Source organism: Morus notabilis, unplaced genomic scaffold (assembly GCF_000414095.1).
Source record: "Morus notabilis unplaced genomic scaffold, ASM41409v2 Scaffold752, whole genome shotgun sequence".
Taxonomy (NCBI): Eukaryota; Viridiplantae; Streptophyta; class Magnoliopsida; order Rosales; family Moraceae; genus Morus; species Morus notabilis.
The window spans coordinates 211,284-239,252 of NW_010367838.1; the positions used below are offsets into that span (position 1 = coordinate 211,284).

At 32.5% G+C, this 27,969-nt stretch overlaps 3 protein-coding genes across 3 annotated transcripts in view; 1 reads left to right on the forward strand and 2 right to left on the reverse strand.

Moving 5' to 3' along the window:
* LOC21392145 (protein SRC1) overlaps positions 1 to 343 on the reverse strand; it is a 773-nt gene extending 430 nt beyond the window's left edge. Inside the window, exon 1 of the mRNA XM_024175651.1 lies at positions 1 to 343. Coding sequence (XP_024031419.1) covers positions 1 to 268 — 268 coding nt within the window. The 5' untranslated portion in view covers positions 269 to 343.
* A 7,856-nt stretch (positions 344 to 8,199) lies between these two features.
* LOC21392146 (FH protein interacting protein FIP2) lies at positions 8,200 to 17,400 on the reverse strand. The gene is made up of 11 exons (XM_024175654.1): positions 17,295 to 17,400; positions 16,090 to 16,199; positions 15,113 to 15,247; positions 13,652 to 13,810; positions 13,362 to 13,445; positions 13,106 to 13,152; positions 12,948 to 13,021; positions 10,351 to 10,409; positions 9,484 to 9,543; positions 8,791 to 8,871; positions 8,200 to 8,408 (listed from the first exon to the last, which is right to left on the reverse strand). Exons 1-11 carry the CDS (start codon positions 17,335 to 17,337, stop codon positions 8,355 to 8,357), a joined length of 906 nt encoding a protein of 301 aa, XP_024031422.1. The 5' UTR covers positions 17,338 to 17,400; the 3' UTR covers positions 8,200 to 8,354.
* Positions 17,401 to 19,256: 1,856 nt separating this feature from the next.
* LOC21392147 lies at positions 19,257 to 26,935 on the forward strand. Its single transcript, XM_010113486.1, has 11 exons — positions 19,257 to 19,321; positions 19,435 to 19,681; positions 21,196 to 21,300; positions 21,913 to 22,082; positions 22,433 to 22,566; positions 22,692 to 22,869; positions 23,105 to 23,657; positions 24,148 to 24,263; positions 24,789 to 25,032; positions 25,665 to 25,853; positions 26,801 to 26,935. Exons 1-11 carry the CDS (start codon positions 19,257 to 19,259, stop codon positions 26,933 to 26,935), a joined length of 2,136 nt encoding a protein of 711 aa, XP_010111788.1.
* Positions 26,936 to 27,969: the final 1,034 nt, after the last annotated feature.

A 27,969-nucleotide genomic window follows, 5' to 3' on the forward strand; every position in this document is an offset into this window, starting at 1 on the left:
CCCCGTGCTTCTTCTTCTCCTTCTTCTTCTTTTTCTTGTCGCCGTCCTTGCTCTGATGGCCGTCGCCATGGATCTTGTCCTTTATCTTTTCGATGACCCCTTCCTTGTGCTCACCATGGTGCTCGGCGCCTTGGTGCCCGGTCTTGTACTGCTCGCCGCTCTTGTGCTCGCCGACGTGGCCGTGGTGCTCAGCCTTGTGCTTGTCCTCCTCTTTGTGCTGGCCTCCGCCGTGGAGAGCATCTCCGATCTTTTGGATGATTCCTGCCATAGTTGGTGGTTTCCTAGCTTTCGTTGATTTTTCTTGAATGTGTTGTTGATGCTAATGAATGAATGGATATGGGGGGGCTAGAAGGTTCTAATTTATAGGCGTATTTTTCCGAAGCAAAAGGATTCGGATTTTCTTTTCTTTTCTTTTTTTCCTTTTTTCTAAGGCATAACTTGTAGAGGAAGCGTAGAATACGCGTTTTTGTTATTACGAAAATGCCCCGCGTACGTGCACGCGGCGAAAAAGAGGTAAATGTTTTTGGGGGTAGCGATTTATGGGGTCTACCAGTACCTTCTACGTGTAGATAAGATTTATTTATTTATTTTTTATTCTAAAATTGAAAGGATATTGTCGTGATTCCGTCTCTATTCTTTTCATCTTTAGAGAAATCTATTAATAGAGCAGGAAAGAAAAAGATCTTTAAAACCCATCATAATAGAAGGAGAAAAAACCGGTGCCCCATTTTTGTGCGGATAAGAATTGCTCATTAATTATTTTCAGGAAAAAAAAAAAAAAAGATAGAAGTCAATATCTGATTTTTATAGAAGGAATGCGAATACCTTTCACAAAAAGATGTGAAATACATAAGCTATTTATTTTATCTTCAGACTTTGGTCTGGCTACTAAATTAAAAAAGTAAACGGAATAAATAATTTTTTATACAAATTTAATAATTAAAAGTAAAAACTTAACAGTAGTTTATATTTTTTTTGGTCTTGCAAAAGAAATTATTTTTAATCTTTTCAAGAAGTATTAAGGTTCGTTTGATATATAGATTCAAATTATAATTTATGATTCTGACGTTCGAAAGTTAAATTTTTTATGAAAAAAATATTATAATAAAATTAAGAATCATAATTTAAACCATACAAAACTTTTAAAATAAAGACACGCAGATATTTTCACAAAAAAAGGTATGTTTTTGCTTTATATGTTTAGTAATTTTGTGAAAGGCCTCTCACATGAAAACCCAAGAAAAAGAAATTATTCCTTGGCCTTGGAAGGTATTCAATTTATGTTCATATGGTTTTTCATAAAAAAAAAAAAAAAAAAAAAAAAAAAAAAAATCATTGCTTAATTTAATTTAAAATAGATATGAGTGTGTTTTTAGTTAAGGGTATTTTGGTACTTTCAACGAAAAGGTAGATCACAAAATTTACATTATAAATGACTCAACGTTTTAAGAATTTAGAATTATTTTACCAAAATTAAAAAAAATTAAAATATGACCTGCTTTGACCACCACCGGAATGAACGAAAGTGAAATTTGATATAAAAGTTGGACGGACTATCTTGATTCTTGATAATAATCTTTTGCCATAAAGAATTACCTTAAATTTTATTAACGAAAGTGAAATTTGATATAAAAGTTCACGGACTATCTTGAGTCTTGATAATAATCTTTTTGCCATAAAGAAGCCCGACCGTCAGGGCATTGAATGCGGCCTATATGCAGGATCTCATCATGTCAGGTCCCACCCCCCACAGAGAAATTCACGTGCTTCTGACAAGTGGAAGCATCAACCATTATTAAAGTCAAGTCAGTACAGGTTTTCTCTTACCTTTTTCTTCTACAACAATGCTAGAAGCCTTTTTTTTATTATTACTTTTCCTGTTCAACACTACACTAACAGTACTCTTATCCAAAGTATTTTAAGGGTTGTTTTTTTTTTTTATATTCTTGAATTAAATGATTTGAGTGATAATTTTAAATTGAATTTGACTTATAATTTGAATTAAAATTAAAATTTATATTTATATTTAGATGTGCACATTTGAGTTATGATTTAAATTGATAATCTTTTTGAGTTTGTGTTTGGATAGATCAAAATTTAAATTTATATTTAGATAGTATTTTAATAAAACTCAATGGGGATGAAAAATTTTAATAGGCTATATGGGTGGGGTTTTATTCGTTTTTTCGTTGTAAATACATAAAAAAAAAATTAACTCAATCAAAATTAAAACGAAAAAATTATGACATTTTTAAGAATGAAGAAAATATTATTCATTACACTAACAGTACTCTTATCCCAAAGTATTTTACTTTTTATATGGTATGATATGATCTTACAAAAAAAATTGATTTCATATATAGTAAAATTTGTGCTTACTATTTAGTGTTAATTATTTTATATTTATTTTAGCGATAATACATTTTTTTTTTTACTTTCATTAATTTGTAAAAAATATCTTAAATTAATTATAAGTGCACTAGTATAATCTATTAAGAGTTTCTATCAAAATTTTAACTAACAAATTAAAATAAAAATAAAAAAGAATTATATTTTTAAATGATCCAAGCTAGAAGTACTCCAAATTTGGTGATTACATTAACTTGTTTTAAGTTAGAACAAGAGTAGTATTATATGGTGTTGTGAGAATAAAGTATTATTTTCTAAAACATAAAATCAAATAGACAACTAATTAGAGTGTACATATTAAAAAGAAAATGATGTTTCCCTAAGAACATATGTGAAAAGACTAATTAAGGTGTACAAAATATAAAAAGAAAAAAGATTTTTAACTATGAGCATATTTGAGAATAATTATTTCAGAAAATGTTGTGATTCAAACAATTTTAAATTTTTTACTAAAATATTTTCTCTCATATAAATTTATTTTTTTAACTCAAACTCGTAAAAAGAATAGATCATTAATCTAAAATATATAGAGAATTGCAATAAAAATATTTTAATAGAGATACATTATTGAAAAATATTTGCACTCAGAAAATAGAAAAATATAATAATTTAAGGAAGTGGAACAAACATTAATAAAAATAAAAAAACGTTATGCAACGTCGGTATAATGCAAAAGGGTCCAAACCTAACATTTTACAGTACACATGAAAAAGTACCTATAAATTAGAGTTTCATTTTGAACCGTAATTGTACCGTATCAGAATACGTACATTCAGCATAATTTTTATTTTGATGTGAGTTAAACCTTGGAATAAAAAGAAAAAAAATCCCCATACTTTAATCAACATCATTTCCCAGAAAGAATGGCATCTCATTATTTATTTGTCGTTCCATCGTTTGACACGCGTACGGTTATATTTTTGCCGACAAACTAGATAATTTGTTGTCATTTTCAGTAAAAAAGATAATTTATTGTCCCTATCGGCAGCAATATCTTCAAGCAATAAATTGCTCATAATACAAAATTAAAGTTATCAATTTATTTCAAATTTTTATTCGTAACAAGTTATATATTATTCTATTATAGTCAATAACTTCCACCGTCTATATCACTTTTACTTTCTACATGTAGCATCTTATTTTCGTATAAAAAGAAGCATATTTATAGACCACCTTTTTTAGTTTTAATTACATCACCGCCATTTTCTTTTTAACAAGTAAATAGGGTTGTTTTTTTGGAATGAAATTTAAAAAAAAATTTAAACTCGAATTATAATTTTATTTAAGTTCACGTTTTTTTATAAAATTTGAGTTTAAATTTAAATTTAGAGTTAAATTTGAGTTCAAGTTTCTCCTTCAACTCGAGTTTATAAACTCGAACTCAAGTTAATGAGGGCTTGTTCGGCAATGTAGTTTTTGAGTGAAAAACTCAAAAAAAGGTAACTCGAGTTATAACTTTATTCGAGTTCATGTTCTTTTAAGTTTGAACTCGAATTTGAACTCGAGTTTAAACTTGAGTTTGGAACTAAAACTCGAGTTCAAGTTTTCCCTTCAACTCGAGTTCAGAAACTCGAACTCAAGTTAATGAACAGTATTTTTTCTATTCTTAAAAATGCTATAACTTTTTCGTTTTAATTCTGATTGAGATGATTTTTTTTCTATGCATTGACAACGAAAATACGAATAAAACTAGACCCATATACCCTATTAAAATTTTTCACCAACATTGAGTTTTTATTAAAATACTATCTAAAAATAAATTCAAGTTTTAACTTACTCAAACACAAACTCAAAAAAGATTCTTATCCAAACCATAACTCAAATGTACACAACCAAACACAAACTCAAGTTATAATTTCAACTCAAGTTATAACTCAAACTCAATTCAAAATCTACACTCAAATTATCTAACTCAAAAATATCAAAAGAACAAGCCCTGAATATTATTTTTTCTATTCTTAAAAATGTCATAACTTTTTCGTTTTAATTCTGATTGAAATGATTTTTTTTTCTATGCATTCACAGTGAAAAGACGAATAAAACTTCACCCATATATCCTATTAAAATTTTTCATTACCATTGAGTTTTTATTAAAATACTAATGAAATACAAATTTAAGTTTTGACCCACCTAAACACAAACTCAAATAGATTCTCAATTCAAATTATAACTCAAATATGCACATCTAAACACATAAACTCAAGTTACAACTTCAACTCAAATTATAACTCAAATTCAACTGAAAATCATTACTCAAGTCACTATAACAAAACAATCCTGAAATCTGTTTGAGTACCTTTTGTTATGACTTATTACATAATTGTCACTGAACAAGTCTGGAGACTATCTTTTTCTTTTTGTTATGAGAAGCTTTTCTTTTTTAGTCACTTACAAAATTGCCATTGAAGCCTTTATTTGGCATCTCATTGTAATATATATATATATATATATATATTTTTGTCGATTGCGAAATGTCAATTCCGCTTTTTAAGGAATACAAGTAAAAAACGTGAGGAGACTCATTTAAAACAACCATGATACAAATAGTTGGAAAAAAAAAAGAATAAAAGAAATAAAAATAGAAGTGAAAAAATTTGAAGAAAAAGATAGAAAAAAAAAATTTGCGCAAAATGTTTCAGAATTGAAATTGAAATTTATAAGGATTATATGCAAAATATATTTTTGTAAGGACACACTTAAAAACAAATTAATTTAATAGAATAATTAAAATAAAATATTTTAAATAATCGTAAAAAAATATTAAATGAGATATATTTGAACTATATAAAAAATTAAAACTTAAAAGATGCAATAAAAAAATCAAGGGAGAAAAAAGAAGAATAGCAAAACAAAAAGAAAAAGAAAAAGAAAACTAATGAAGTTAAAAAAGGTGGGGTAACGAAATAGTAGGCAACGAAGAGCACGCCCCCCCAAAAAAAACCGATTCTCACTTGGGCGATAGGAATAGATTTTGCTTTTCAAAAAAATACATCGCACCTAAGCTTCTTCCTTCACCCTATTTTTTTTTCCTTTTGTTTTTTTAGAAAGAAAACTCGGTAGCTTTAACTATTCATTGCAATAAGTCAGATTTTCGGATTTGATTGTGATTTTCGGTTTTTTTGGTTTGATTTGATGATTGATCTAACTGAAGAATGGTTGGCCGCGGAAAATTATTTTGGGAAGTTTCTGTTACTTGAAAACTGTTAAAGTCAATCAATTTGGATTGATCCTTTTGTTTTTTTAGAAAGAAAACTCGGTAGCTTTAACTATTCATTGCAATAAGTCAGATTTTCGGATTTGATTGTGATTTTCGGTTTTTTTGGTTTGATTTGATGATTGATCTAACTGAAGAATGGTTGGCCGCGGAAAATTATTTTGGGAAGTTTCTGTTACTTGAAAACTGTTAAAGTCAATCAATTTGGATTGATTTGATGAGAGTTAACTTTTAAATTTTTTTGCTCAAGTTGAAAAAGATGAATTAATTTTTACAGAAATTAAATAATATTAGGTCTAATTCTACCTAATAAAATTAGAAATCAAAAGATATTGGGCCTAACTCAACCTAACAAAATCGGCTTGTTCAAATATTATTAGGTCTAATTCTACCTAACAAAATTAGAAATCAAAGGATATTAGGCCTAACTCAACCTAACAAAATCGGCTTGTTAGGGGAGGATTGCCCTCACCTTATTAAGTAGATCATGCCAATATCTCCAGTCAATGTGGTATTCTAATACGCCCCCTCACGCACAGCGTGGATCATGCCAAACCGCTGCGAATAAGTCGATATTGGGGGACCCAACATTGTAAAACTGAGTCTGCTCTGATACCATTTTATAGAAATCAAAGGATATTGGGCCTAACTCAACTAAAAAAATCGGCTTGTTAAGGGAGGATTGCCTTCACCTTATTAAGTGGATCATACTAATATTTTCAGCTAATATGGGATTCTAATATTAATTGATATGTGTTGGGATCTTGTTTTTGATGATTTTTATTTTCTGAATTTGATGTTGGCATTATTTTGAGCATGATTTGTGATTGATCTAATTAGAGATTTTATGGCAGTTGATTTTATCTTTTTAAAAGATTTTGATTATTTAGACACTATTTAAAGTCATTCGTTTTGATATGATTTGGTGAAGGTCAACTTTAGTCATTTTTGGTAAGTTGAAATTTGATGGAAATTAAATTGATAGCTGGAGATATTCGGTTTAGTGGTTTGAAAAGTTTGTGCTGATATGAAAACTTCACAAAGTTATTTATTTTGAAAGTCAAATTTTGGTTCAAGTTTGGTAAATTAGTGATTGATGATGTGATTGATTTTTAGATGTGATATTGCAACTGACTTATTCTCATATGCTTTCTAAGAATACGTCTAGGTTCATATGACAGTTATGAGAAGATTTTAAGAATTAATATGGTTGATTATCAGTTTTTTTTTACAGCAGTTTTGACAACTCTGTTGCAATGATTACTGCAACAGATTGAAGTGTCGCAAATGTTTTGAAGATCTTATTAGCAGTACTTTTTTTGTCTATTTTAAAAAAAGTATCTTTTTTATTTTCTGTAGGCCTTGTAATTAATTTTTCTGGGTTTGAGAGATAAAGTTGAGTATTTGTAATCTTTATAATTCTTCTAGAGATGGGGTTGAGTTTTTTAGGAAAAAACTTAGTTGCAAGGATTTTGACATTATAAATGGAAGGAATCTCACTGATCAAGTCTATAAAAAAATTACAATTCATAAGCGTCTTGTTTTAAGAGGGAGTATTGAGGAGTTTAAATCCATACTGAGTTGTAAATTAAGTTATTAATGGAATGTTCATTATTTCGGCGTGTTGCATTTGCATTTTTCATCCAAGAATGAACTGTTAGAAATTATACCCTTAAAACATGTGATATAATAAGATATTTTATTATTTATTTAATAAAATAAATTTTTATTATTTTATACATACGTATTGTTAAATACTTTAAGAATATTTCTGGAAATTCCTTAAATATTATATATTATTTCTGTTACCTCCCACTATGTTGGAAGTATTTTAAGTGCAGTCTTCTGCTCTTTTGTTTTATTCCATTACAATTGGAAAATAGCATGCACAACAAATTTGCACGCGGTCCAAAAAAGAGATTTTTTCATTTTCTAAAGAGATTAAATAAATAAATAAAAAGTGATTATTTCCTCTCAACCATGACACTAGCTTTGATAATTCAATATCGATAAATACTCTTTAACGAAGTATCAAAAGATCCTTCAATCATTCTATGATCCACTATAAAAGGTGTTCCGATACCGCTCAACAATTTCTGATAAATATGTTTATTTACATAATTCAAATCATGACTTAAATTGTGTATATGATTTGAGTCGTGACTTAAGTCATTTCATAAAGGCTAAAATTTTGAGTGCCAGCATTCATTACCCTGTTCAGAAATTTTAACATGTAGCTGGAAAGCAGATTTTTGACGATACAGATTGAAGTCCGGCGACCGCCGCTGCATCCGTTAAATCGCAGGCTTAGACCGATACATTCTCTAAGACTATACTGCATTCCTATCTTCAATCTTATTGAACTGAAGATCGTAAAGTCCTCTCCCCAAAGAAATCAGTTAGATATAAGGAATTATAAATTATAAAATCTAAAAAATTGTTAAAAGAGCTAAGAGTAATGCTGGAAAGCTATACGAGTCGCAAGATATTATCTACAAATCAGTTAAATTGGAGTCGAGACTCATCTACAAGGCAGAGTATATTAACAAAAAAATTAAAGAACAATAGTTTTTGGTTTTTTTTTTGAATTTTTGAATTTTTATTTTTTTACTAGAGTCATCATGTGGCACATAATATTTCCAGAAAAGGGGGTGTCATAAGATTATATTATACACAAATACAAAGGCAACAGCAATCCACTCAAACGTATCTAAATGCGACTGCTCCAGTATCACCTGATTGCTCCAAGTAAATTGGCACCATAAAGCTTCGCACCTTCCAAATGCTGAAAGAACCATATAACAGAAATTATAAACTTGGCTTGAAATTACAACACCATTATCTATGATCATGTCGTTATTTGATTGATATCTAAGGAAATTTCATCTTATTTGGCAGCAGATATATGCAAAATATCTCATTTTCTTGGACCCGCTCCCCGCAGAATCTTAAGCATTATAAGATCAGATAACAAAGACTCAAACTTGGAAAAGTTTTTTTGACTAGTACGTAATATCAATAAATTAAAATAACAAGTTATAGGCATTCTGACTCAGTATGACCATGGGAGGAGAGAGAGGCGCAATAACAAGTTAAAAAAACAAATGTGCTAGACTATTTCATTCTGCAATAAATTCACAAAGAATGCGTCAAGCGTCTTTACTTACCGTATCTCTCAGATTCACTTCTCGTAAATAAGCTCGTTGAAGGTTTGCACCCCGTAAATTAGTATTACTCAACTTGGCACCCTGAACCATAATTCAGAGCACAGTAATAGATATAGACAAATGCGCGCGCGCGCACACACACATATATATCTATATATATATATATATATATAGAGAGAGAGAGAGAGAGAGAGAGAGATTTGTTTCCGTGCAAGTTTCAGTAATTCCCCTTAACTACCTATATCTCAACACGTGCAACATTATTCTCCCCATTTTCTTTGGTCCTCGTTCCTTAATTGACTAGGCCTCTTTAGCCCTAGTTCCACAAATCAGTTTTTAACTGTCTAGGCATCTTTAGAATAACTTCCATTTATGCACCATTTTCTTTAGCCCTACTTCCTTTCTAATGCAATTGTTTTCATTAATATAGTAACTGAAGTTATGTCTTCTATGTTTCTTTTTTTGATAAGAAAAAACCTTTTTATTGATAATCATCAGTTACAAGGAAAGAGGATGAGAAATCGTTAGAGCAAAATCAAAAGTAAGAAGGTCTAAGAATACAACACAGTAACATCAAAGTCTAAAGAAATCTATCCTCCTATAACATCCTTCCAATTCATTATTATTGTTATCATTTTTTTTATTATTAGTGATATTCTAACATGCAAGTTGATAATGCTTAATAATCTATACCTTCAAATTGGCTCCTTCCAGTATAGCTCCCTCTAAATTCGCATTTGCAAGATCAGCATTCTGAGAAAAAAGATGAGTAAATAAATGAATATACAATGGTAACGGCTTTTCAAACATTATGTTTGCATCTGAAGTAGACGAAGTTTTCCTTCTGTTCAGAATAAATTTTCTTCCTTAGTTTTATTAGGTAAAAGAAAATCAATCTACATGTATGCCCATAATAACAGGACTTTTCTTTATCAGATTATTACTTCTTCACAGAGGTTAGACTTGATCTACGAAAGAGAAAAAGATTGATATGTATAAACATGAAACGATAGACAAATGGAACATCAGTTTTCATACTTAAACCACCTCCTATTATTCTACAAGATATTGCCCACCTAACACTCATAGCATATCCTAATTGAACAAGATCCCAAGAGTTGACGTTTGAATTTTTATTTTTTATTTTTTTAAAACTAAATCCACTGCTTTTTATTTAGTGAAATCAAACAAAATAACAAGAGACATATTAATACACCCCATAGGAAGCAAAAAATATATATATATATACACATATATATATATATGTGTATATATATAAGCTGTCACATTGTTCTGCCTTGAGGGAATTAATGCCAGAGCATAAAAGAGTAGACCACACAATTTGTTTAGTTGGCGAAAAGAAAAATGTTTTGGACAATCCCAAAATATACGAGGATGTCGAACCAGTAGCATTTTTTTTTAGCATAAAGTTCATCTCAATAAAACATCCCTCCCATTCCCCCTTTTCTTCCTTCGTTTGCAATAATTGGTATTCCATTAAACCTTATCAAGGCGCATACGGAGTAATAAAACGGTATAATTCAAGGCACGAATCTACACCTGTAAGTGTGCAGAACGGAGGTCTGCCTGGCAGAAGCTGCAGTCTATTAAACATGCATCTGCAGAAGAAAAATAGGCTAAGCTCCTCAATTCAAATAACCTAGGACAAATACTCTGCTAAGGCAGATTAGGAAAAATACTCAAAAGTTACTTTGGTCTCTAAAAAAGTTTGAAGAACAAAACATTATAAGTACCACTAGGATGGGAAAAATCATTAGTGGTAAAACAAGCCATGGAAATAAGAGGAAGCAAAATTAAAATTTGATATTTTATTAGCACTGGACCCCTCACCGAGTTCATTGCAATCCCAACATTTACAATCCGCAGGCTAGTTGAAGAACAATGAGAAGGACAAAGCAGAATTTATATATTCTAAGTTATCTCTAGGAGTTTATCAAGGTTCACATTCAAACAAATCTTCATTACATCTTTTTTATTAAGTTTGTTATGATTTCTTTGCTTCCACTATTCCACTCATCCTTTGTAGTTGTCGTTATTATTATTTCACAAGAGAAACAGCTATGGTATAGTTTGTAAATGATTCATTCCGCTAACTCGAACATAGAAGAGCCACCACTTGAGTAAATTACCCAAAATATTCAGGATAGATGCTAGATGCTTTCAGTTACTTTAAACCCCATGGAAAAACAAAAGTAATTCAAGAAAAGAGTGGGTTTGCTTGTATGTTCATATGGAAATCCTGTACTCCTATTAGATTTAAGGTCGTCACTTGGTTATTTACCAAAGTAAATTGAACGCTTGTGGCTTAGAGCAGAGAAAACATCCTCACTTTCCTTTGAGTCCTAGCTGGTATGTTATGTTCAAGGGCAAATGCAGAAACGACAGACCATTCAGTTCTTCATTATGTGATGGCTCAGAGGTTATGGTGGAAAGTACTGGGCGCTGCTGCTCTCAGCTGAGCTTTCCAGCTCAAAGCAATTCAATATTGGTGGAGGATTTATTTGATTTAGTAGGGACAAGAAGGCCCAAACAATTTAAAGAGCAATGCACATAGCCATACTATGGGTTCTTTGGTTAGAGGGAAAATAAAGGATGTTTGGGGATAAGGAGATGCTTGTTGAGGATTATTTAAAAAGGCAAAGTTTCTAGCCTCTCTATGGGCTTCAACAGGCTCTTCCATTGTCTTTGATTTTTTTTTTTTTTTTTGTGAAAAGAAACGGAGAATTTTATTGAACCGAAAAAGGAACAAGGAAAGCAGAGGAAGAGCTTTCCTCTAACAGACCAAGTTCAAAATAACAAATATCAGAGTCAAAACTGAACAAAAAGGAAAGAGACTACAAAAAAAGAACCCAATTCCTAACAAAATCTGAAAATAACGGCTGGCCAAACTCTTTATCCCTATGTACCCACAACGAAACCCAATATTTAATTTTATCTCAAAGGACAGAGACAACTTCCTCACAATTCTTAAAAAACTCTACTATTTCCCTCTAACCAGATGCCCCAACAAAGAGCTAATGTTGCAACCCTCCACAAAATTACCCTCCTTTGAGTTGGACCCGATGGGGGAGAAAATTCAAGAAGCTCAACACAACTCCTGGGCAACACCCATAAAAAAGCCAACTCTTTTAGAAGATAATGACCATATCTGATAAGAAAAAGGGCAATGTAGGAATAAATGGTCAGCTGACTCTCCATTGTACTTACATAACGTGCACCAGCCCGGAGAGCTTGTGAGGAAAGGAGCCAAAAAAAAAACACTTTAACCTACTATTTTGTGGAGGTTAGGGCTATGTCCGGCGGCGGCGTGGTCGACGGAAGAGATTCAACCAAGCTGGACGAGAGACGGTCGGCGGGGCTGGGAAGAAATGGGTGAGAGAGAGGTGAGAGAGGTTAATATTACTTTCCTGGGAAAGTAAATAACACCCTATTGGGTGGGTTTAGGATTACCCCAAAATGTGGTAATGTGAAACCCATGGACTTCACTTTCCTGGGTTTTAAAAAAGTCTAATAATTATACCAAACATGGGAATCTAAAGATTCTCATTCCCACCCCTGAGCCAAACGCCCCCTTAGTGGGAACATGGGAAGACATTTTGGTTTAGAAATGTTTATGGGAGCTTTGTTTTGTGCTCTTAGTCTAGTCTTTTGTTAACAACATTATTTCTTTTTCACTATGTATTTCCACTTACTTTTTCTGTTATAGAATGGATACCTCATCCATCCTGAAACTTCATTTGTAATAATTTGCTATTTAATAAGGTTTTCAATGTTTCTTATAAATAATAATACCAAAACTCACTTACTTTCAGTGCAACAGCTTTTCAGAGAACAGCTGAAAACTGATGCTATGATATTCTAACAAAGTCACCAACCAATTAGTCAGCGGATATTTTTACTTCTCAAGAGGAAAAACGCAAAAGGGGGAACTTTTGGTGGTGGATCAGCATGCAATTGGAGTCTACATGAAAAAAAGAAAACAAAAAAAAAACCAAAACCAAAACAAAAAAGCTCCTATAAACTATTAAGTGTATAAGATGATGCAACAATCTAATACAATATAAAGCCTTGAGCACTAAAACAGTTAAAGATGACAAGACAATTACTCAATGATGATCAGAAGTAGAAAGTTTTGCCTTGTAAATTTGCACTCTGAAGATTAGCACCAGCTAATAAAGCTCCACGGAGATTGGCCCCAGTAAATTCACATCTTTTCTAGACAAAAAAAGACCATTAAGAGACTTTATCATAAAATATAAACAAATGAAAGAGAGTAACCCTTCAAGTGGCTTACTCTCTCAAAGTTGCATTATGGAAGATTGCTCCCTCAGCATCCACATCCTGTAACAAAAAATACACAGAAATAATTCAGATACCAATGCAAAAGACATAACGAATGGTACAGTTTTATATACCACCTAGATATCATCAATAAAAGACTTATAGCTTTAACAATGAAAAAGACAAACATTTCCCATGTTGCACACAAAACGCTAAAAAGATATTAGTTAAGCTGCCTTAGCATCATGTATGATTGAAACGTAACCCACCCGGAACTTAGCACACTGTAGGTTTGCACGTGAGAAGAATACATTTCTAATGCATGCATAGCTGAAGTCCACATATGACAGATCCTGCAGTTCCATGACAAGATAACATTAAGTAGGACATCAGAGATGCAGGATTGTGCGAACCCCACCAGCTAAGTAACGTGTTTGCAACTGTGTGTATCATAATCATATGATACTAAAAAAGAAGTAGGATGAAATTTTCATCCTGGTTAAATGAGAAATTCTACTGCTCGAAATGTTCTATCTAGAACAAGGCCCTAAAAATATACCAGTTTCGAAAGGTCAAGGCCTGAAAGATTAACGCCTCGAAATCTGACTCTCTCAGATTGTATACACTTGATGATATCTGTACGTGTTAGCTCAGTAGTTAGATCTTCATCTTCCTTCCTTTTATTTATGATGACAGCATTGATTCCTTCTATAAGTCCCTGTATATCAATGATGTTAAGGAATGATATAAAAATAGCCAGAACTTATTTGTGATTAGTGAAAAGAAATTGAAAATTATAAAGATGCTCATATGTAAATATTTAAATATATTAAGCTCCAGTCTAGTAAATATATTAAGCTCCAGTCTAGCTATAAACTTCATCATTTCAACAGACTTGCGGATCAGAAAGGAAGGGAAAAAAAAAAGGTTTAGTCAAGACTTTCCTAAAGTAGAAAATAGAAATAAAATTAAGAAAACAAAGATTTCAACATTTGAAAAACAGTGACCTGTCAATGCCAGCATATGAAGATAATGACCTAGGAAAATGATAAACTTGGTACTGAAACCCACAGAAAAGAAAGTAGAAGAATGCTAGAAAGAACTTTATTATTGAATATAGAACGTAGTACAACTAGCAGAACTTCGAGGGTCTGCTATTGTCCCCCGCTTGGATTAGTTTCCAAGACTTTTTTTCCTAAGTGATTCCCTGATCTCAGCATAATCCTTTCTTTCCCCCTCTTACCAATTTTTATTCCTCTCCAATCTGTAACTAACCTCTAACTAATTGAACTATCAATAACTAACGCCATCGCTCACTACCCCTAACCCCCCACCGTAACCACTGTAATAGATAACAGAACCATTACATTCTCTTATTCCTCCTAATGAAAACCAGCCTAAGTAAAGGCTTATCAGAAAACTTAAGACTGAATAGGTCTATCGGTTCCTTACAAGTTTATTTTTAAGGAAATTGAATGAATTATTGGTTCCTTATAAGTTTCTAACAACAAGAAATTTAAAAAGCTTAGGAGACAGCTCTGCAGCTAAAACAGATTGCTCGCATTTGATCGTCCATAATCCACAAGCATCTACTGAAGGAGCATAACATAGAGCACCGCAAAAAGATCCAAGAAGTCTGTAATTCAAGGCTATTACAGGGACGAGATAGTTCTAAATTTTGAATATAACACAAAATTTCAGTTACTATATGTAATCAAAAATTAAGAACCAGTTTTAAAAAAAGGTGAGAATACAAATTAGCGACTATAAATAATAAACTTATAAATCTTTGGTCTGCATGAATATTTTACAGCTATTAATATCACGTAAGAAATGAGCATTTTCAAATATCCCGAAACGAGGCAACAAAATGGTAAAGGGAAGAGATAAATTCGTTAATATCATTATTGCTGTTCGACATCGCTTTTATAATAGTGAAAATCAACTAGATTACACTTAAAATTTAAACCGCAATAGCCAGATGCAAACACAAAATGCAAAGTACCAAAACTCCACTTACCAGTAACTGATAATATTCTGCCTCCCGCTGAAGTTCTGAATATTCAGAGTCTTTTAATATGGGAACAACACCATCCCTTAACCAATTCAGGATGTGTCGAAAATGCTTGCCATCTCTATCAACAAACACAAATCCCTGCAGGAATTCACTAAGTTTGAGGAACTGAATATGTTCATATAAATGAAGTAACATTCGACAAGTAATCCATGTACAAAGCATCTTTTATGACATATGTACTTATTTATTAGCTGCTAGGGGTTAAAACTATGAAAAAATCTGCATAACATAACGCATGTATGCAAATGTATCCCCACACACTTAGACAAACACAAGCATGCACGCATAAACAGACCTTATGTATGTTCTTATTTAATTATACAAAATCACAAAATTGCAAACATAAATGGTATTCAACGATCCCTCACCCACCACACCACTCTCTCTCGTGCATTTTCTAGTGGAACACCATTAAAAAAAAAAAAAAGCCACTAAATGAGCTTAACAAATAATATAGATCACACAGTAAATTACTAATGTATGAGAATAATATAATCGGGCATACAAATTTAAGTAGTTTAAGCAACCGTTCACACTAGAATAATTGTTTAGCTCTCTCTCTCTCTCTCTCTCTCTCTCTCTCTCTCTCTCTCTCTCTAGTGAACGTTCTTGGTTGTTACATCATCATCAAATGGACGCCAAAACGAATTAAAGAGAAAACAAAACTAATGTATAGGCAGGTTTAAAGATGAATGCAGACAAATGTGAAGGATCTGGATCTGGATGACTACAAATGGAAACTTTAAAAACCACTCGACTTCACTTTATGCATGTGTTAGTCTTCTAAGTAATGCATTGACCACAAAATCTCACCGATGGTATTATACTATTCAAAGAGATCGTAATTGCATACAAAATTGGCTTCAGGAAGGGAGTGGAAGGAAATAAAGAAAACATGTAACACGATACAAGGTATATACCTTTTCAGGGTCCTGGCACACAGTATGCCTACCACTGAACATTGCAGCAAGCATTGAATACGGTTCTCGCTGAGTCAAAGTATCAACAGTAGTGCAAAACTTCTTCCCTCCTGCCAAAAAAAAAAAAAAAAAAATCAGCTGATGAGCAGATACAGATAAATAATCAAAACAAATACAAAAGCTATAACAATTGATTTTACAAGAAGAAAGAACTTTATATTGATATGAATCCAATATAAAGAGAGAGGACAACGTATCGCCAGGGAACAAAAACACAAAACAGAAACTGAAAACTAAAAAGTTGAAACAATGACAGAAAGCAGAAAACAAACTAACAACCAATTACATCCCCTCCAATTTATGATTATCAGAGTAAAAGGAAATTGTTTGCAATCTTTGTCTGATGATGGCCATAACGAAGCTGAGTACTTAGCCTTCTTAAACAAATCTTCCATCCCGATCTCTTTTTCTTCAAAAATTCTAAAACAAATCATTAACCCCATCTCTTTTTCTTCAAAAGCTATAACAATTATAACTTCATTGGGATAAACACAATAGTAAAAAATATCGATTATTTGTGGCATTACAAGTATTATGATCAGAAAAAAATATTAGCACACCAAGGTAACGAAAGATAAGGTACACATTGCTTCAGTTACAACTGAATCGGTAACAAATATTAAAAGGAATTTTAATTTCAATCTAGCAAACTTCAGAGCATTAACCTTGAAAAGCATCATTTCATATAATTTGGTTTTGAGCATTAACAAACGGTGTTCCCATGATTCCAACTCTAGAGCTCTGTTTGGTATCCGAGAAGACCAAGGAAAAATTGACAGCAAAATCACAATATAAAATCTCCTAGTCAACGTAACGTCAATGCTACTAGATAGGCTTAAGTAGGTTTTTTTTTTTTAAAAAAAAAATAGAAGAAAAAACAGGGAGCGGCAAAGCAAATATTCCACTGTTTTCTACTTGTTATTAAGCAATTTTCTTGGGAAACAAACAAAGAATCGAGTGGCAGAAGATAGGGTTCGTTGTGATCTCTCTGATTAAAGGAATTCCGAGCAAGGCAGTGGAAATTTAGGGTTCCCAGTTCGCCCTGAAGCAACCGATTAGAGGAGGAAAAAAAAAAACTAAATTTGATTTTGCAAAGAATCTGCGAAATACTTGTACCATAAGACACGGAGAGAGAGAGAGCTGACCGATATTAAGGCGGACGATAGAGGAGGAATCCGAGTCCGTCATCGTGTATGCCGAGAGAGAGAGAAAAGGGGGGAATGGTGAAAGAAATACGTTGACAGCGAAGATGTCCACCGAGTAGGTACATAGCTCTGACCCGCGCTTCCGGTTTATGTAGTCCCGGTTTGGTCGGTTGGTTTGGATTTTATTAATTTAAATTTTTTGCTTTAAATAGAAAATTTTATATTACGTGGTTTAAATTCTAATTTGAATTAATTTTTAGATGTATATAGTTTAAATATGAAATATATTTTAAATTGTATGTTTATTAAACGTCAATTTAAATTGTCTTTATTATATATTAAAACTTTTTAGCAATTTTCTTAATTCTTTAAACATTTTGACCCTAAAATTATTAAAATTTTACATTTATTTCATTATATAATACGTCATGACATCAAGTACAATATTGTATTATAATAATATAACACAATACAATATAATACAATACAATATAAATTATCAAATATTTGTTTGAGGATTTCAGAGAATGTCGAGGAGGATCTTGAAATGTGAGCTCTTTTTTATTTTTGGTTAATCTAATAATTTTATTTCTTTGGTTTTATTTTTTTGTTGACACTTTTCTTTTTTTTTTTTTGGTTATTATCAATTTGTTTATGGGCATTGGTTAATTTGTAATTTTTGTTTCTTGGCATATGTTTTTCTTTTTTAAATTCTACCGGTGATTTTTAAAATTGAGTCTTTATTTTCTTTTTTTGCTTTTTTTCTTATAAAAATAAAATTTACTAGTCTTAGTCTCAAAAATAAATGTTGTGTTTGGAGTTTTTTAATTTTTCACGTTTTTTGAGAAAAAAATGAAAACGGGAGAGAAACGGCATTTGGCATAATTAAAGACAAAAAAAGAAAATGAAAATGATTTTTTAATTTAGTGTAAAATATGAGATAAATGAAAAACGACTTTTAGTCGTTTTTCATTTTTTGTTTCTGTTTTCTCCAGAGAGGGAGAGATAGAGACGGATTTTTTTATATTAAAAATAATTTCTTGATAAAACTACCAAACGTATTTTTAAAAATAATTTATGTTTAAGATTAAAAATGTTTTCATTTTTATTTTCATATAAAAAAATAAAATCATTTTAAAACGAGTTCTAAATGCATCTAAAATGTCAAGTTATCTTTCTTTATTTTCCACCCAAAAAAAGGGGAAATAGTAGAAAATATGCCAATATGAAAAGTTTAAGAAAGTATATAGGTCAATTTTTAGTTATAGAAATTAATAGGCCATAACTTGTCAAGTTATGGTTCATAATCAGATAATTTATGGATAAACTTGTCAAGTTATGGTTCATAACCAGACAAGTTATAGACAAAAATCGTGAGTAACTTGTCAAGTTATGGTTCATAACTAGATAAGTTATGGACGAAAACAGTAATTTGACCTATTTATTAACTTATGTAAACTATTAGCCTATTAATTTTAATTCATCCCAAGTCTTAATCTATTTCCCCCTTTCCCCCCAAAAAAAAAAAAAAAAAAAGGTTGCGAGACAGTGCCCCACTCCACAAACCCGCTGGTTATTGAGCCGCACTGCTCCACTAAACAATATGGTGCGGGTCATTACGGAGCGAGGCGAGTCTAAACGCAGGGCGGTGCGGGTCAGCTAAAAACCCGACCCGCCCCACCCAACTCCATTGACAAGCTAGCGTAGGCACACCAAGTTACCCAACCGTTAAGGGATGATGAGGGAAATGAGGAGCATGAAACAGGTGTTACGTTGCATGTCCATCCAAACGTGGCAGGTCTCAAACACAAACACATTTCACTCTCCTCTTCTCCCTCTCTATCTCTCAACCATATCATCTTAATTTTACTTCCGTACATCACATTAATCAGTTTCTATTTATTTCTCTGCACTTCGTCAAAACAAAACAAAACGAAACGAAACACAAAGAATATACTTATCATGGCAACAAGATCAATAAAACATCTATCCTCCATCGCCAACGACGTCGTTCAAAGATGCGCCTTGTAATAAATACATCATCACATGCACCGTTTTACAATTAGTTTGAATTAAATTCATGAAGTTCGGACAGAATTTTTTTGTATATGATTTATGAGAAAAAAAATATTCATTGCAGGAAACTGGGGAGTTCTGTGGAGAAATTGGTGGAGGAGTTTGAAGGTTTAGTTTGGAAGGTCGAGGACAGTAATATTAATGGCGGGAGTTATTCGAGGAAGTTTGTGGAATTTTGTAGCGCCGAGGCTGTGAAGGAGTTTTGCCAAAAAGTAGAAGAGAAGATTGAAGATGGTTCCTTTAGCCGCTTCACCTTCGATATCATGCTTGCCTGGCAAATGCCCACCTCCGCCGAGGAAGACTGTCGTACGGTATATTAATTTAACATTGTGTGAGATATATATATATATATATATATATTAATTTATCAATCCATCCCACAACTTATTACCCTTTAGTTCATGGATTATAGAATTATCTTATAGAACCATTTTTAATTTACATGTATTTAAACTATAAAATTAAAACCATTTTTAATTTACATTATTTTTTTAAGAGAAAATACTGTAGCAAACTATGAATTATGAATCCTTCAACCAAACGAGCTTTTAAGTTATTAAGTTATTAGAAGGTCACGTGTGTAGGTACGTGTGGGTAAATTAGTAAATAATTAGAAAGCTCGTGAATATTGAAGTGTGAAAATTTAAGTCAAGTTATTAAGTTATTAGAAGGTGTTTGTGAAAATTTAAGTCAAGTTATTAAGTTATTAGAAGGTGTTTGTGAAAATTTAAGTCAAGTTATTAAGTTATTAGAAGGTGGATCAACACTCCCCTCACGTGCGTGTGGGTAAATTAGTAAATAATTAGAAAACTCGTGAATATTTAAGTGTGAATATTTAAGTCTGAAATATATGTAAGTACGTGTGGGTAAATTAATAAATAATTAGAAAGCTCAACACGTGAATATTTAAGTTCGAGATATATTAAAAACCTAATACATGATAATAATTTTAAATGGGAATAAAGAGTGTAATTCCGATGTTTGAACGCAGAACCTCCTACCATGTTAGTTTACCAATCCATCCTAAAAACTTAAGTTATTAGGAGGTGGGCCAACAATAATTTTAATTATTACTTTAACAGTATATGTATAGTTGTATACATGTATATATGTATGTATGTATATTTGGTTGATGTTGATTAGTGTCTAGAATACTTGACACATGAAACGGGGACTCTGCGGTCTCTCCAAAGCAATTTACATTTTTCTTACTATAGTTTTTTAATGTATACTCAGAATTTATTGAAAAAGAGAAGTTGCAGGTGATGGTTCCACATTTAGCATTTACTTCATTCTAGAAGAATGCAAGAACTAAAAAAAAAAAAAAATCCTCAACTTTGGCATTTGGCAAACATATGCAGCTTCTGTTATACTAGTGAAAGTAATTATTGTCTCATTTAATGGGAAAAAAAAACAATGCGTAAAATATAAATGAATGTCAGGAGCATCACATTAGCGACAGAAAGGTGTAACAATAGTTTGGGATGAAAAAGTGTTAACAATAGTATGAGAGAACTAAATTTATTTGGTGATTTATCCAATGTTAATATTAGGTTGGATATATGTGATAGTATACCTCTCACCTATATATATGTTACACTTCCCATTTGGCAATGCCAGTATATATATGGGTTGCAAAACTGTATGGGTCTTTTGTTGATAGATCATTTAAACAACATGAATTTCTAGCTCATGCAGAAATATTTTTTGTCATCTTCTTGGTCAAGCATTACAAATTATTCAAAACATATATATATATATATATATATATATATATGTAGTCTGTTTATGTGAACTGTTGTCTTATGTACGTTTGATCTTGCAGGAAAACGTGGCTAAGGAAAGAGAAGATAGGAAGAGACCTCCAAAAGCAACATCGGAAGAAGACGATGACATCCCTCTTTTCTATTCAGACATCCTGCCTCTTCTTGTAAGCCAGGGATCCCATTCCTCACTCGATGAATTTCATATAGAGATCAAACTTGGACATATTATTTTGTCAATCTGATACCACTAAGAATCTGCATTGCTTTTCGGAACTTGATGAATTTCGTATAAAGATCATAATTGACAAATTATATATGTCTATCTGATACGAGAATGGATCGCATAAGGAATGAAATTATTCGTAATAAAGTAGGTGTAGCACCAATAGAAGATAAGGTGCGCGAAGGCCGCTTGAGGTGGTTCGGGTATGTCCAACGTAGACCGCTAGAAGCACCAGTCCGTGCTTGGGAGGACATTTTTATACCTAATACTAGGAGAGGGAGGGGTAGACTAAGAATTACGTGGACCGAAGTCGTTAGGAAAAACATTCTAGATCTAGGCCTTCAGGAAAGTATAATTTCGAACAGAGCCGTGTGAAAAAGTGAAATTCATATTGTCAATCCCAATTAAGTTGGGATTAAGGCTTGTTGTTGTTGTTGTTGTATATGTCTATCTGACAACACAGAGAATCTGCATTGCTTTTCTAGTCAATGAATTGCATAAACAAGTTAGCAGCCTGTTTAACTGGTCTGTCCCGCAATGTGGGTTGCTGCAGGTAGATAATGAGCCAAGTGCTGGAGAAGATGCGTATGTATGGTTAGCATCGTTGGTTCCGCTTGTTGCAGATGTTGTTAACGGGAGATTTACCTTCGAAACTCTTACCGCACCTACAAGAAACCGACTTCATTTTCCTGCTTATGACAAATTTCTAAAGGAAATTGACAAGTAATTAACCAAATTCCCTCTGTAGTTTCATCCGTGTTTTGAAGGGACACGTCTATAATCAAGTTATGTTACAGAGGAATAATCCATTTAGATGATTCAACACTAAAGAAGTTGTTCATATACATTGGTTGTTGTGTACACTACCTTGTCAAAACTTGCCCATAGTGAAACTCAGCTGCATTGCTTTTATATATTTTGTTGTGCTTTTATATAATGTTCTCTGTTGTCTTAGGACTGTAAATATGGCCAACCAAAATACTAAATATTATAGTGTAAATGCTTCCATACGCATTCGGAATGGCTGTTCTAGCGATTTGTTTCAGATTTGCGGTTTTGGTGCAACTTTCTAGGTCCATAAAACACTTGCAAAATCAAGCGCCACCAAAAGGTGTGGAGCTAGGTGATGACGAATTCATATTGCATGTCGAGGGAACTGCTAGCTCGCAACGAGTAGTACGCCACATTGGCGGGACAAGTTGGCCTGGTTTGTTCATATGGAGATTATTCTCGATTCATATCATCAATTTATATAGAACTAAAATTGCTACATTTTTATTGACTAATACTTTGATTTGACTCTCCTAACCATTAATTAGGCTTTGATTCCAGGTAGACTTACATTAACCAACTATGCTCTTTACTTTGAGGCCTCCGGGGTGCTAACATATGAAGATGCACTAAAAATAGACTTCTCAAAGGACAACGAGCAGAGTGTGAAACCAGCGGCTACAGGACCTTGGGGTGCCCCGCTTTTCGACAAGGCCATTTTCTATGAATCATCTGAGTTGTAAGCTGTATTTAAATTAAAAAAAAGAATATAACAGCAGATTTCTATGCGTCAGAGCTATTCTTTCTCTCAATTTTGTTGAACGTGCAACCTATTAGAGAAGACCGCGGGGATAGTTTAGAATAAAAATGGCCAATTATAGTTGATGATAGAGGGAAATTTGCCATTACCAAATTGTATAGGTTTGATGTTCTTGTTTTTCTGAACTTTTTTTTTTTGTTTTTTAATTTTTCAGACCTGAGGGAATTGTACTGGAGTTTCCAGAGCTAACAAGCTCCACAAGACGCGATCATTGGCTTGCACTGACGAAGGAGATCCTGCTTTTGCACCGGTTTTTATCCGCATATGACGTGAAATGCCCGATCCAAGCATGGGAGATGCACGGGAGGACAATACTTGGTGTATTGAGACTCCACGCAGCAAGAGAAATGCTAAGGATATCACCTCCCGAGCCAACAAAGTTCTTAATTTTTGCTTTGTTCGATGAAATTGCAAAAGGAGATTACGTACTCGAGAAGCTTGCCGAGAGTCTTCAGAAGGTGAATAGCGGACATCCATGCAGTGCTAGCGCAACTCTTAGGCGGATGAATGTAAGAAAAGCAATTGTCTCGAGTGCGGAAGTAGAAGAAGTTGGCAAAGAATGTTTAGGAGGTCCAGTTGGCAACATCTCATCATTGGAAAGTGCCATAAATGAAGCTAGAGAGGAAGAAAAGGAAATTGTTGTTGCCAAAGCTACCACAGAAGAATTGAAAGAAGAAGGAATAACCGATAGCACCTTTGTCTTGATAGTAAGCATCTAATCTAATACTTAGATCTCTGGGACAGCTATTTCCTTGATTTCAACTTTACTCGCATTTTCCCGATATTTAATGACTACGTTACTACTATTTCGAAAGGAAGAAAAAAAAAGAAAAAGAAAGAACAGATGCAACATTATTAGAACCCGTTTAGTATGTTGTTTCTAAAAGTTTTTTACCGTAACAAAACTTGAATTCTAAACTCGAATCGGCGAAATGAACGGGGCATTAACCTTTCCTCATACTAGGATAGAAATGATGAGTGTGGTTCTTATCATAATTACCACCCCTGCATTTTATGTGTTTATTCTAGGCAAAAAAAGATGTTTGAACCTAGTTAAAGAAAAAGAGAGCTTGACAGCCTCTTTGTTTTTGGGAGTTTATACGAAAACTCACTGCCTTACTTATTCGCTTGAAAGATCTATCGCACTTGCTTACGTACGAGACTCTTATGGATGTTTATTCTTGTTTACCTCTGTAGGAGCTACTAAAGCCAGTACTCAAAACTGTCTTGCCTTGGTTTCAACAAGTCCTTATGTGGGAAAGACCGGCAACTACCCTTCTCGTGATTGCTGCATCTTTGATAATTGCCTACAAGTGAGTTCATTTTCATTCCAGCGCAGCATTGTAGTATGATCATACATTACTAGTCACTAAAACTTGCCAAACACAGCTAACATTATAGCCATGTTTGGAATTGATCCCCTTTTTGTTTTTCGAGAAAGAAAAAATGAAAGCGTTTCTAAAACGGCGTTTGGCGCAATAAAGACAAAAACCGGAAATGAAAACGATTTTTTTGTTTAGTGTAAAATGAGAGAGAAATAAAAACGACTTTTAGTCGTTTTTCATTTTTTATTTTCGTTTTCTCTTCTCTCGAGCAGAGAGAGAGACATTAATGTATTTTTTACACTAAAAATAATCTCTTGATAAAACTATCAAACGCATTTTCAAAAATGATTTCTGTCTGAGATTGAAAACGTTTTGATTTTCATTTTTATTTTCATACAAAAAAATAAAATTATTTAAGAACGAGTTTCAAACGCGCCTTATAATTCTCACAGTTGATTTCTAGAGATGAAAGTTAGAAGACATGGTACTTAATAAAATATTTTTCCAATGCAGGGAGTGGGTTGGAAAGGGTACAGCGGGTTTCTTGTTTTGGGTGGTAGCGAAAATGATTTCGGCAAGAAAGAAAAGAATGAGTGAGAAGTGCAATGAGATAGTGGTTTGTAAAGCTTCCGACCAGAGCACGATGGAAAGCATGGTATCGGCTCAACATGGGCTGCGAACAGTTTATGAGTTGGTGCAGACGGCAAACATAGCGCTATTGAAGATATGGTCAATATTTATCTCAAAGGCACGCAAGGTAATTGTGCTTTTGCTCTACTTTCATCATAACAGATGGTTTTGGAAAACCAATGTGCTAGTTGAACGATGACAGTACATTCACACTTACAACCATTTTCATCATTAATTAGGAAATTGAAGCATCACACGAAGTTCTTATATGCCATCAGTGAAATCTTTGAAGAATTTAATAGAATTGCATAGGAATGGGATGTTTATGATTCTCATGGAAGTGTGTCAATAACCATGGATTTGACATACTTAATCTATGAGTTTCATTAAAGACTACTTTTCACGGATAGAAGTCTAAGGTCCCGTCCATTTCGCCGATTTGAGTTTAAAATTCGAGTTTTGTTACAGTAAAAAACTCTCAAAAACAGTCACATCTAACTTTTTTGCTACAGTAAAAAGTTCTCACACAAAATCACATTTCAACTCAAATTATAAACTCGAATCAACGAAGTGAACGGGCCTTAAATCTTCAATAAAGACAATTTTTTTGTTTTGTTTTGCAAGTTAATTTATCATATCAATTAATACTTTAGTACCGACTGATCGAGAAACAGTAACCTACAAATATGATTCCTCTTTAAGTTGTTCGCGTGACTTCAAATCATATTCGAAAATTCTCTATAATTTTCATGGTTGCAGCATGCAAATATGGTGATGATGGCGCTATGTGGGCTGGCTATAATAATAGCAGCGATTCCGACGAAATATATTATAATGGGCGCCATATTGTATTTGTTCGCCATGACATCAAAAGTAGGCCAGAACTTGGGAAGCAGCCAAGGTAACAGACGATTCAAAGAATGGTGGGAATCAATTCCAGTGATTCCGGTAAGAGTTGTAGACTAGGCAGACGACTGTTCGACATAACCTTGAAGCAATTTATTACTTTATTACTTTTGTAGGTGAACTGTGAAACGTACTCGGCGCAAATACATGAAAAAAATACTGTATCCTTTGTTATTGTACGTACATGTCTTGAGGAAACATGAGTGAACAATGCAAGTTGAATAAAGAAAATTTATAGTATTATTACTTTTTTTTTTGAAATGTTATAGTATTAATTTAGAGGAATTATTCAGTACACCATGTCATATTATTTATGTGGTACACCCGTCTAATGAGATTGTATCATTTGGACATTTTGTCTATGTCAACTTTTCACTAAATAATACATTTTATCTATGTCAGCTTTTATTAGAATCTCACATTGGCCGGAGATATTAGCATGATCTACTTAATAAGGTGAGGGCAATCATCTCCTAACAAGCCGGTTTTGTTAGGTTGAGTTAGGCTCAATATCCTTTGATTTCTGTAAAATGGTATCAGAGCAGACTCAGTTTTGTAATATTGAGTCCCCCAATATCGATTTATTCGCAGCGGTTTGGCATGATCCACGCTGTGCATGAGAGGGTTTATTAGAATCCCACATTGGCTAGAGATATTAGTATGATCCACTTAATAAGGTGAGGGCAATCCTTTCTTAACAAGCCGGTTTTGTTAGGCCCAATATCCTTTGATTTCTGTAGAAGCTTTTCACTTTATAAAAGTGAAAAGTTGATATAGACAAAATGTCTAAATAGTACAATCTCATTGAACGGATGTACCATATAAATAATATGACGTGGTACACTCGGTGTGCTGAATAATTCCTCATTAATTAAATAGCTTAAGTCTTAAAGAAATATGTAACTTTTCACAGTTGTTTTACTTCTCTGAAGACGTTGAAACACATGAATTGGTTCCTCTAAATGTCTTTCTGCGAAACTTGTGTATAGGTCATGCATGCGAAAAGAAAACAACAATATCAATATCCGACGCAAAATAATATGCATGTCGAGCATACTCTTGATGAGGAAACCACGGCTAATGACTTTGGCGGAATTTCAGGAGCAAAAAATGGTGGCAACTAATGAGCTAGGTTATGCAACTAGAAATGACAATATTTTAGAGGATAGATCGATAGATGCGGAAACACGGTGTGTTTAAAGTGCTTGCTAATTTAGCATTGATTTATTTATAATAACGGTTATACAAATGATTTTAAAAACAGACATAAATGTTAACTTATTTTGTTAAGTTTTAAATTAATTATAATTTGTTTTGTTGAATTTCTTTTTTATATAATTTCGTGTTATTTTGTTTTATTTTAGTGTATTTTTATTTAATTTTATTTTTTATTCAAATTATGTATGGTATTTTTATTTGAGTCGTATTGGGTGTTTGGTGTAGAAGGGTGTTAAAATAAACAAAATCAGACTACAAATCAATTACAAATAAATAAATAATTATAATAATTAAAAATAATTAAAAATTAAATTAGAAATTATTTGAGTTGTCCGATCGAGATCATGGTCGGCTTTTTTTTTTTTTTTTAAATATGGTCTTATTTTATTTTATTTTAGTATATTTTGTTTAATTTTAATTTTTATTCAAATTATTTATAGTATTTTTATCTAGGTGGTATTGAAAATTTAGTATAAAATAGTGTTACAACGGACAAAATCATACCACAAATCAATTTAAAATAAATAAATAAGTGTAGTTACTAATAAGACTGTCTCGCGCTACGCGTGTGCATATTCAGAAAGGAAAAAAATGTGGGAGGACAAAACAATAAAAAGAGAACAAATAAAGTAGAAAAAAAAAAGAGTAAGTAGGAAAATCAGGAAAAAAAAAAAAAAAGGGAAAAGTTTGCTAACATTATAAAACAGTTATTTTACTACTCATGTAGCATAAAAATCACCTTAGTTCTTGACATTTTAACCTATTTTCTTGCATTTTAAATTTGTTTTATTTATTTTTTATTTAATTTGATGTGATTTTATTTTGAGCCCTTTACTTTTTATCGTTTACTAATACAGTTTAATTAATAAACTGTATTAGATATATGGCAACTCGTAAAACACAGGAAGGGAACGAACCCGAAGTTGCAACCAAGATGTGC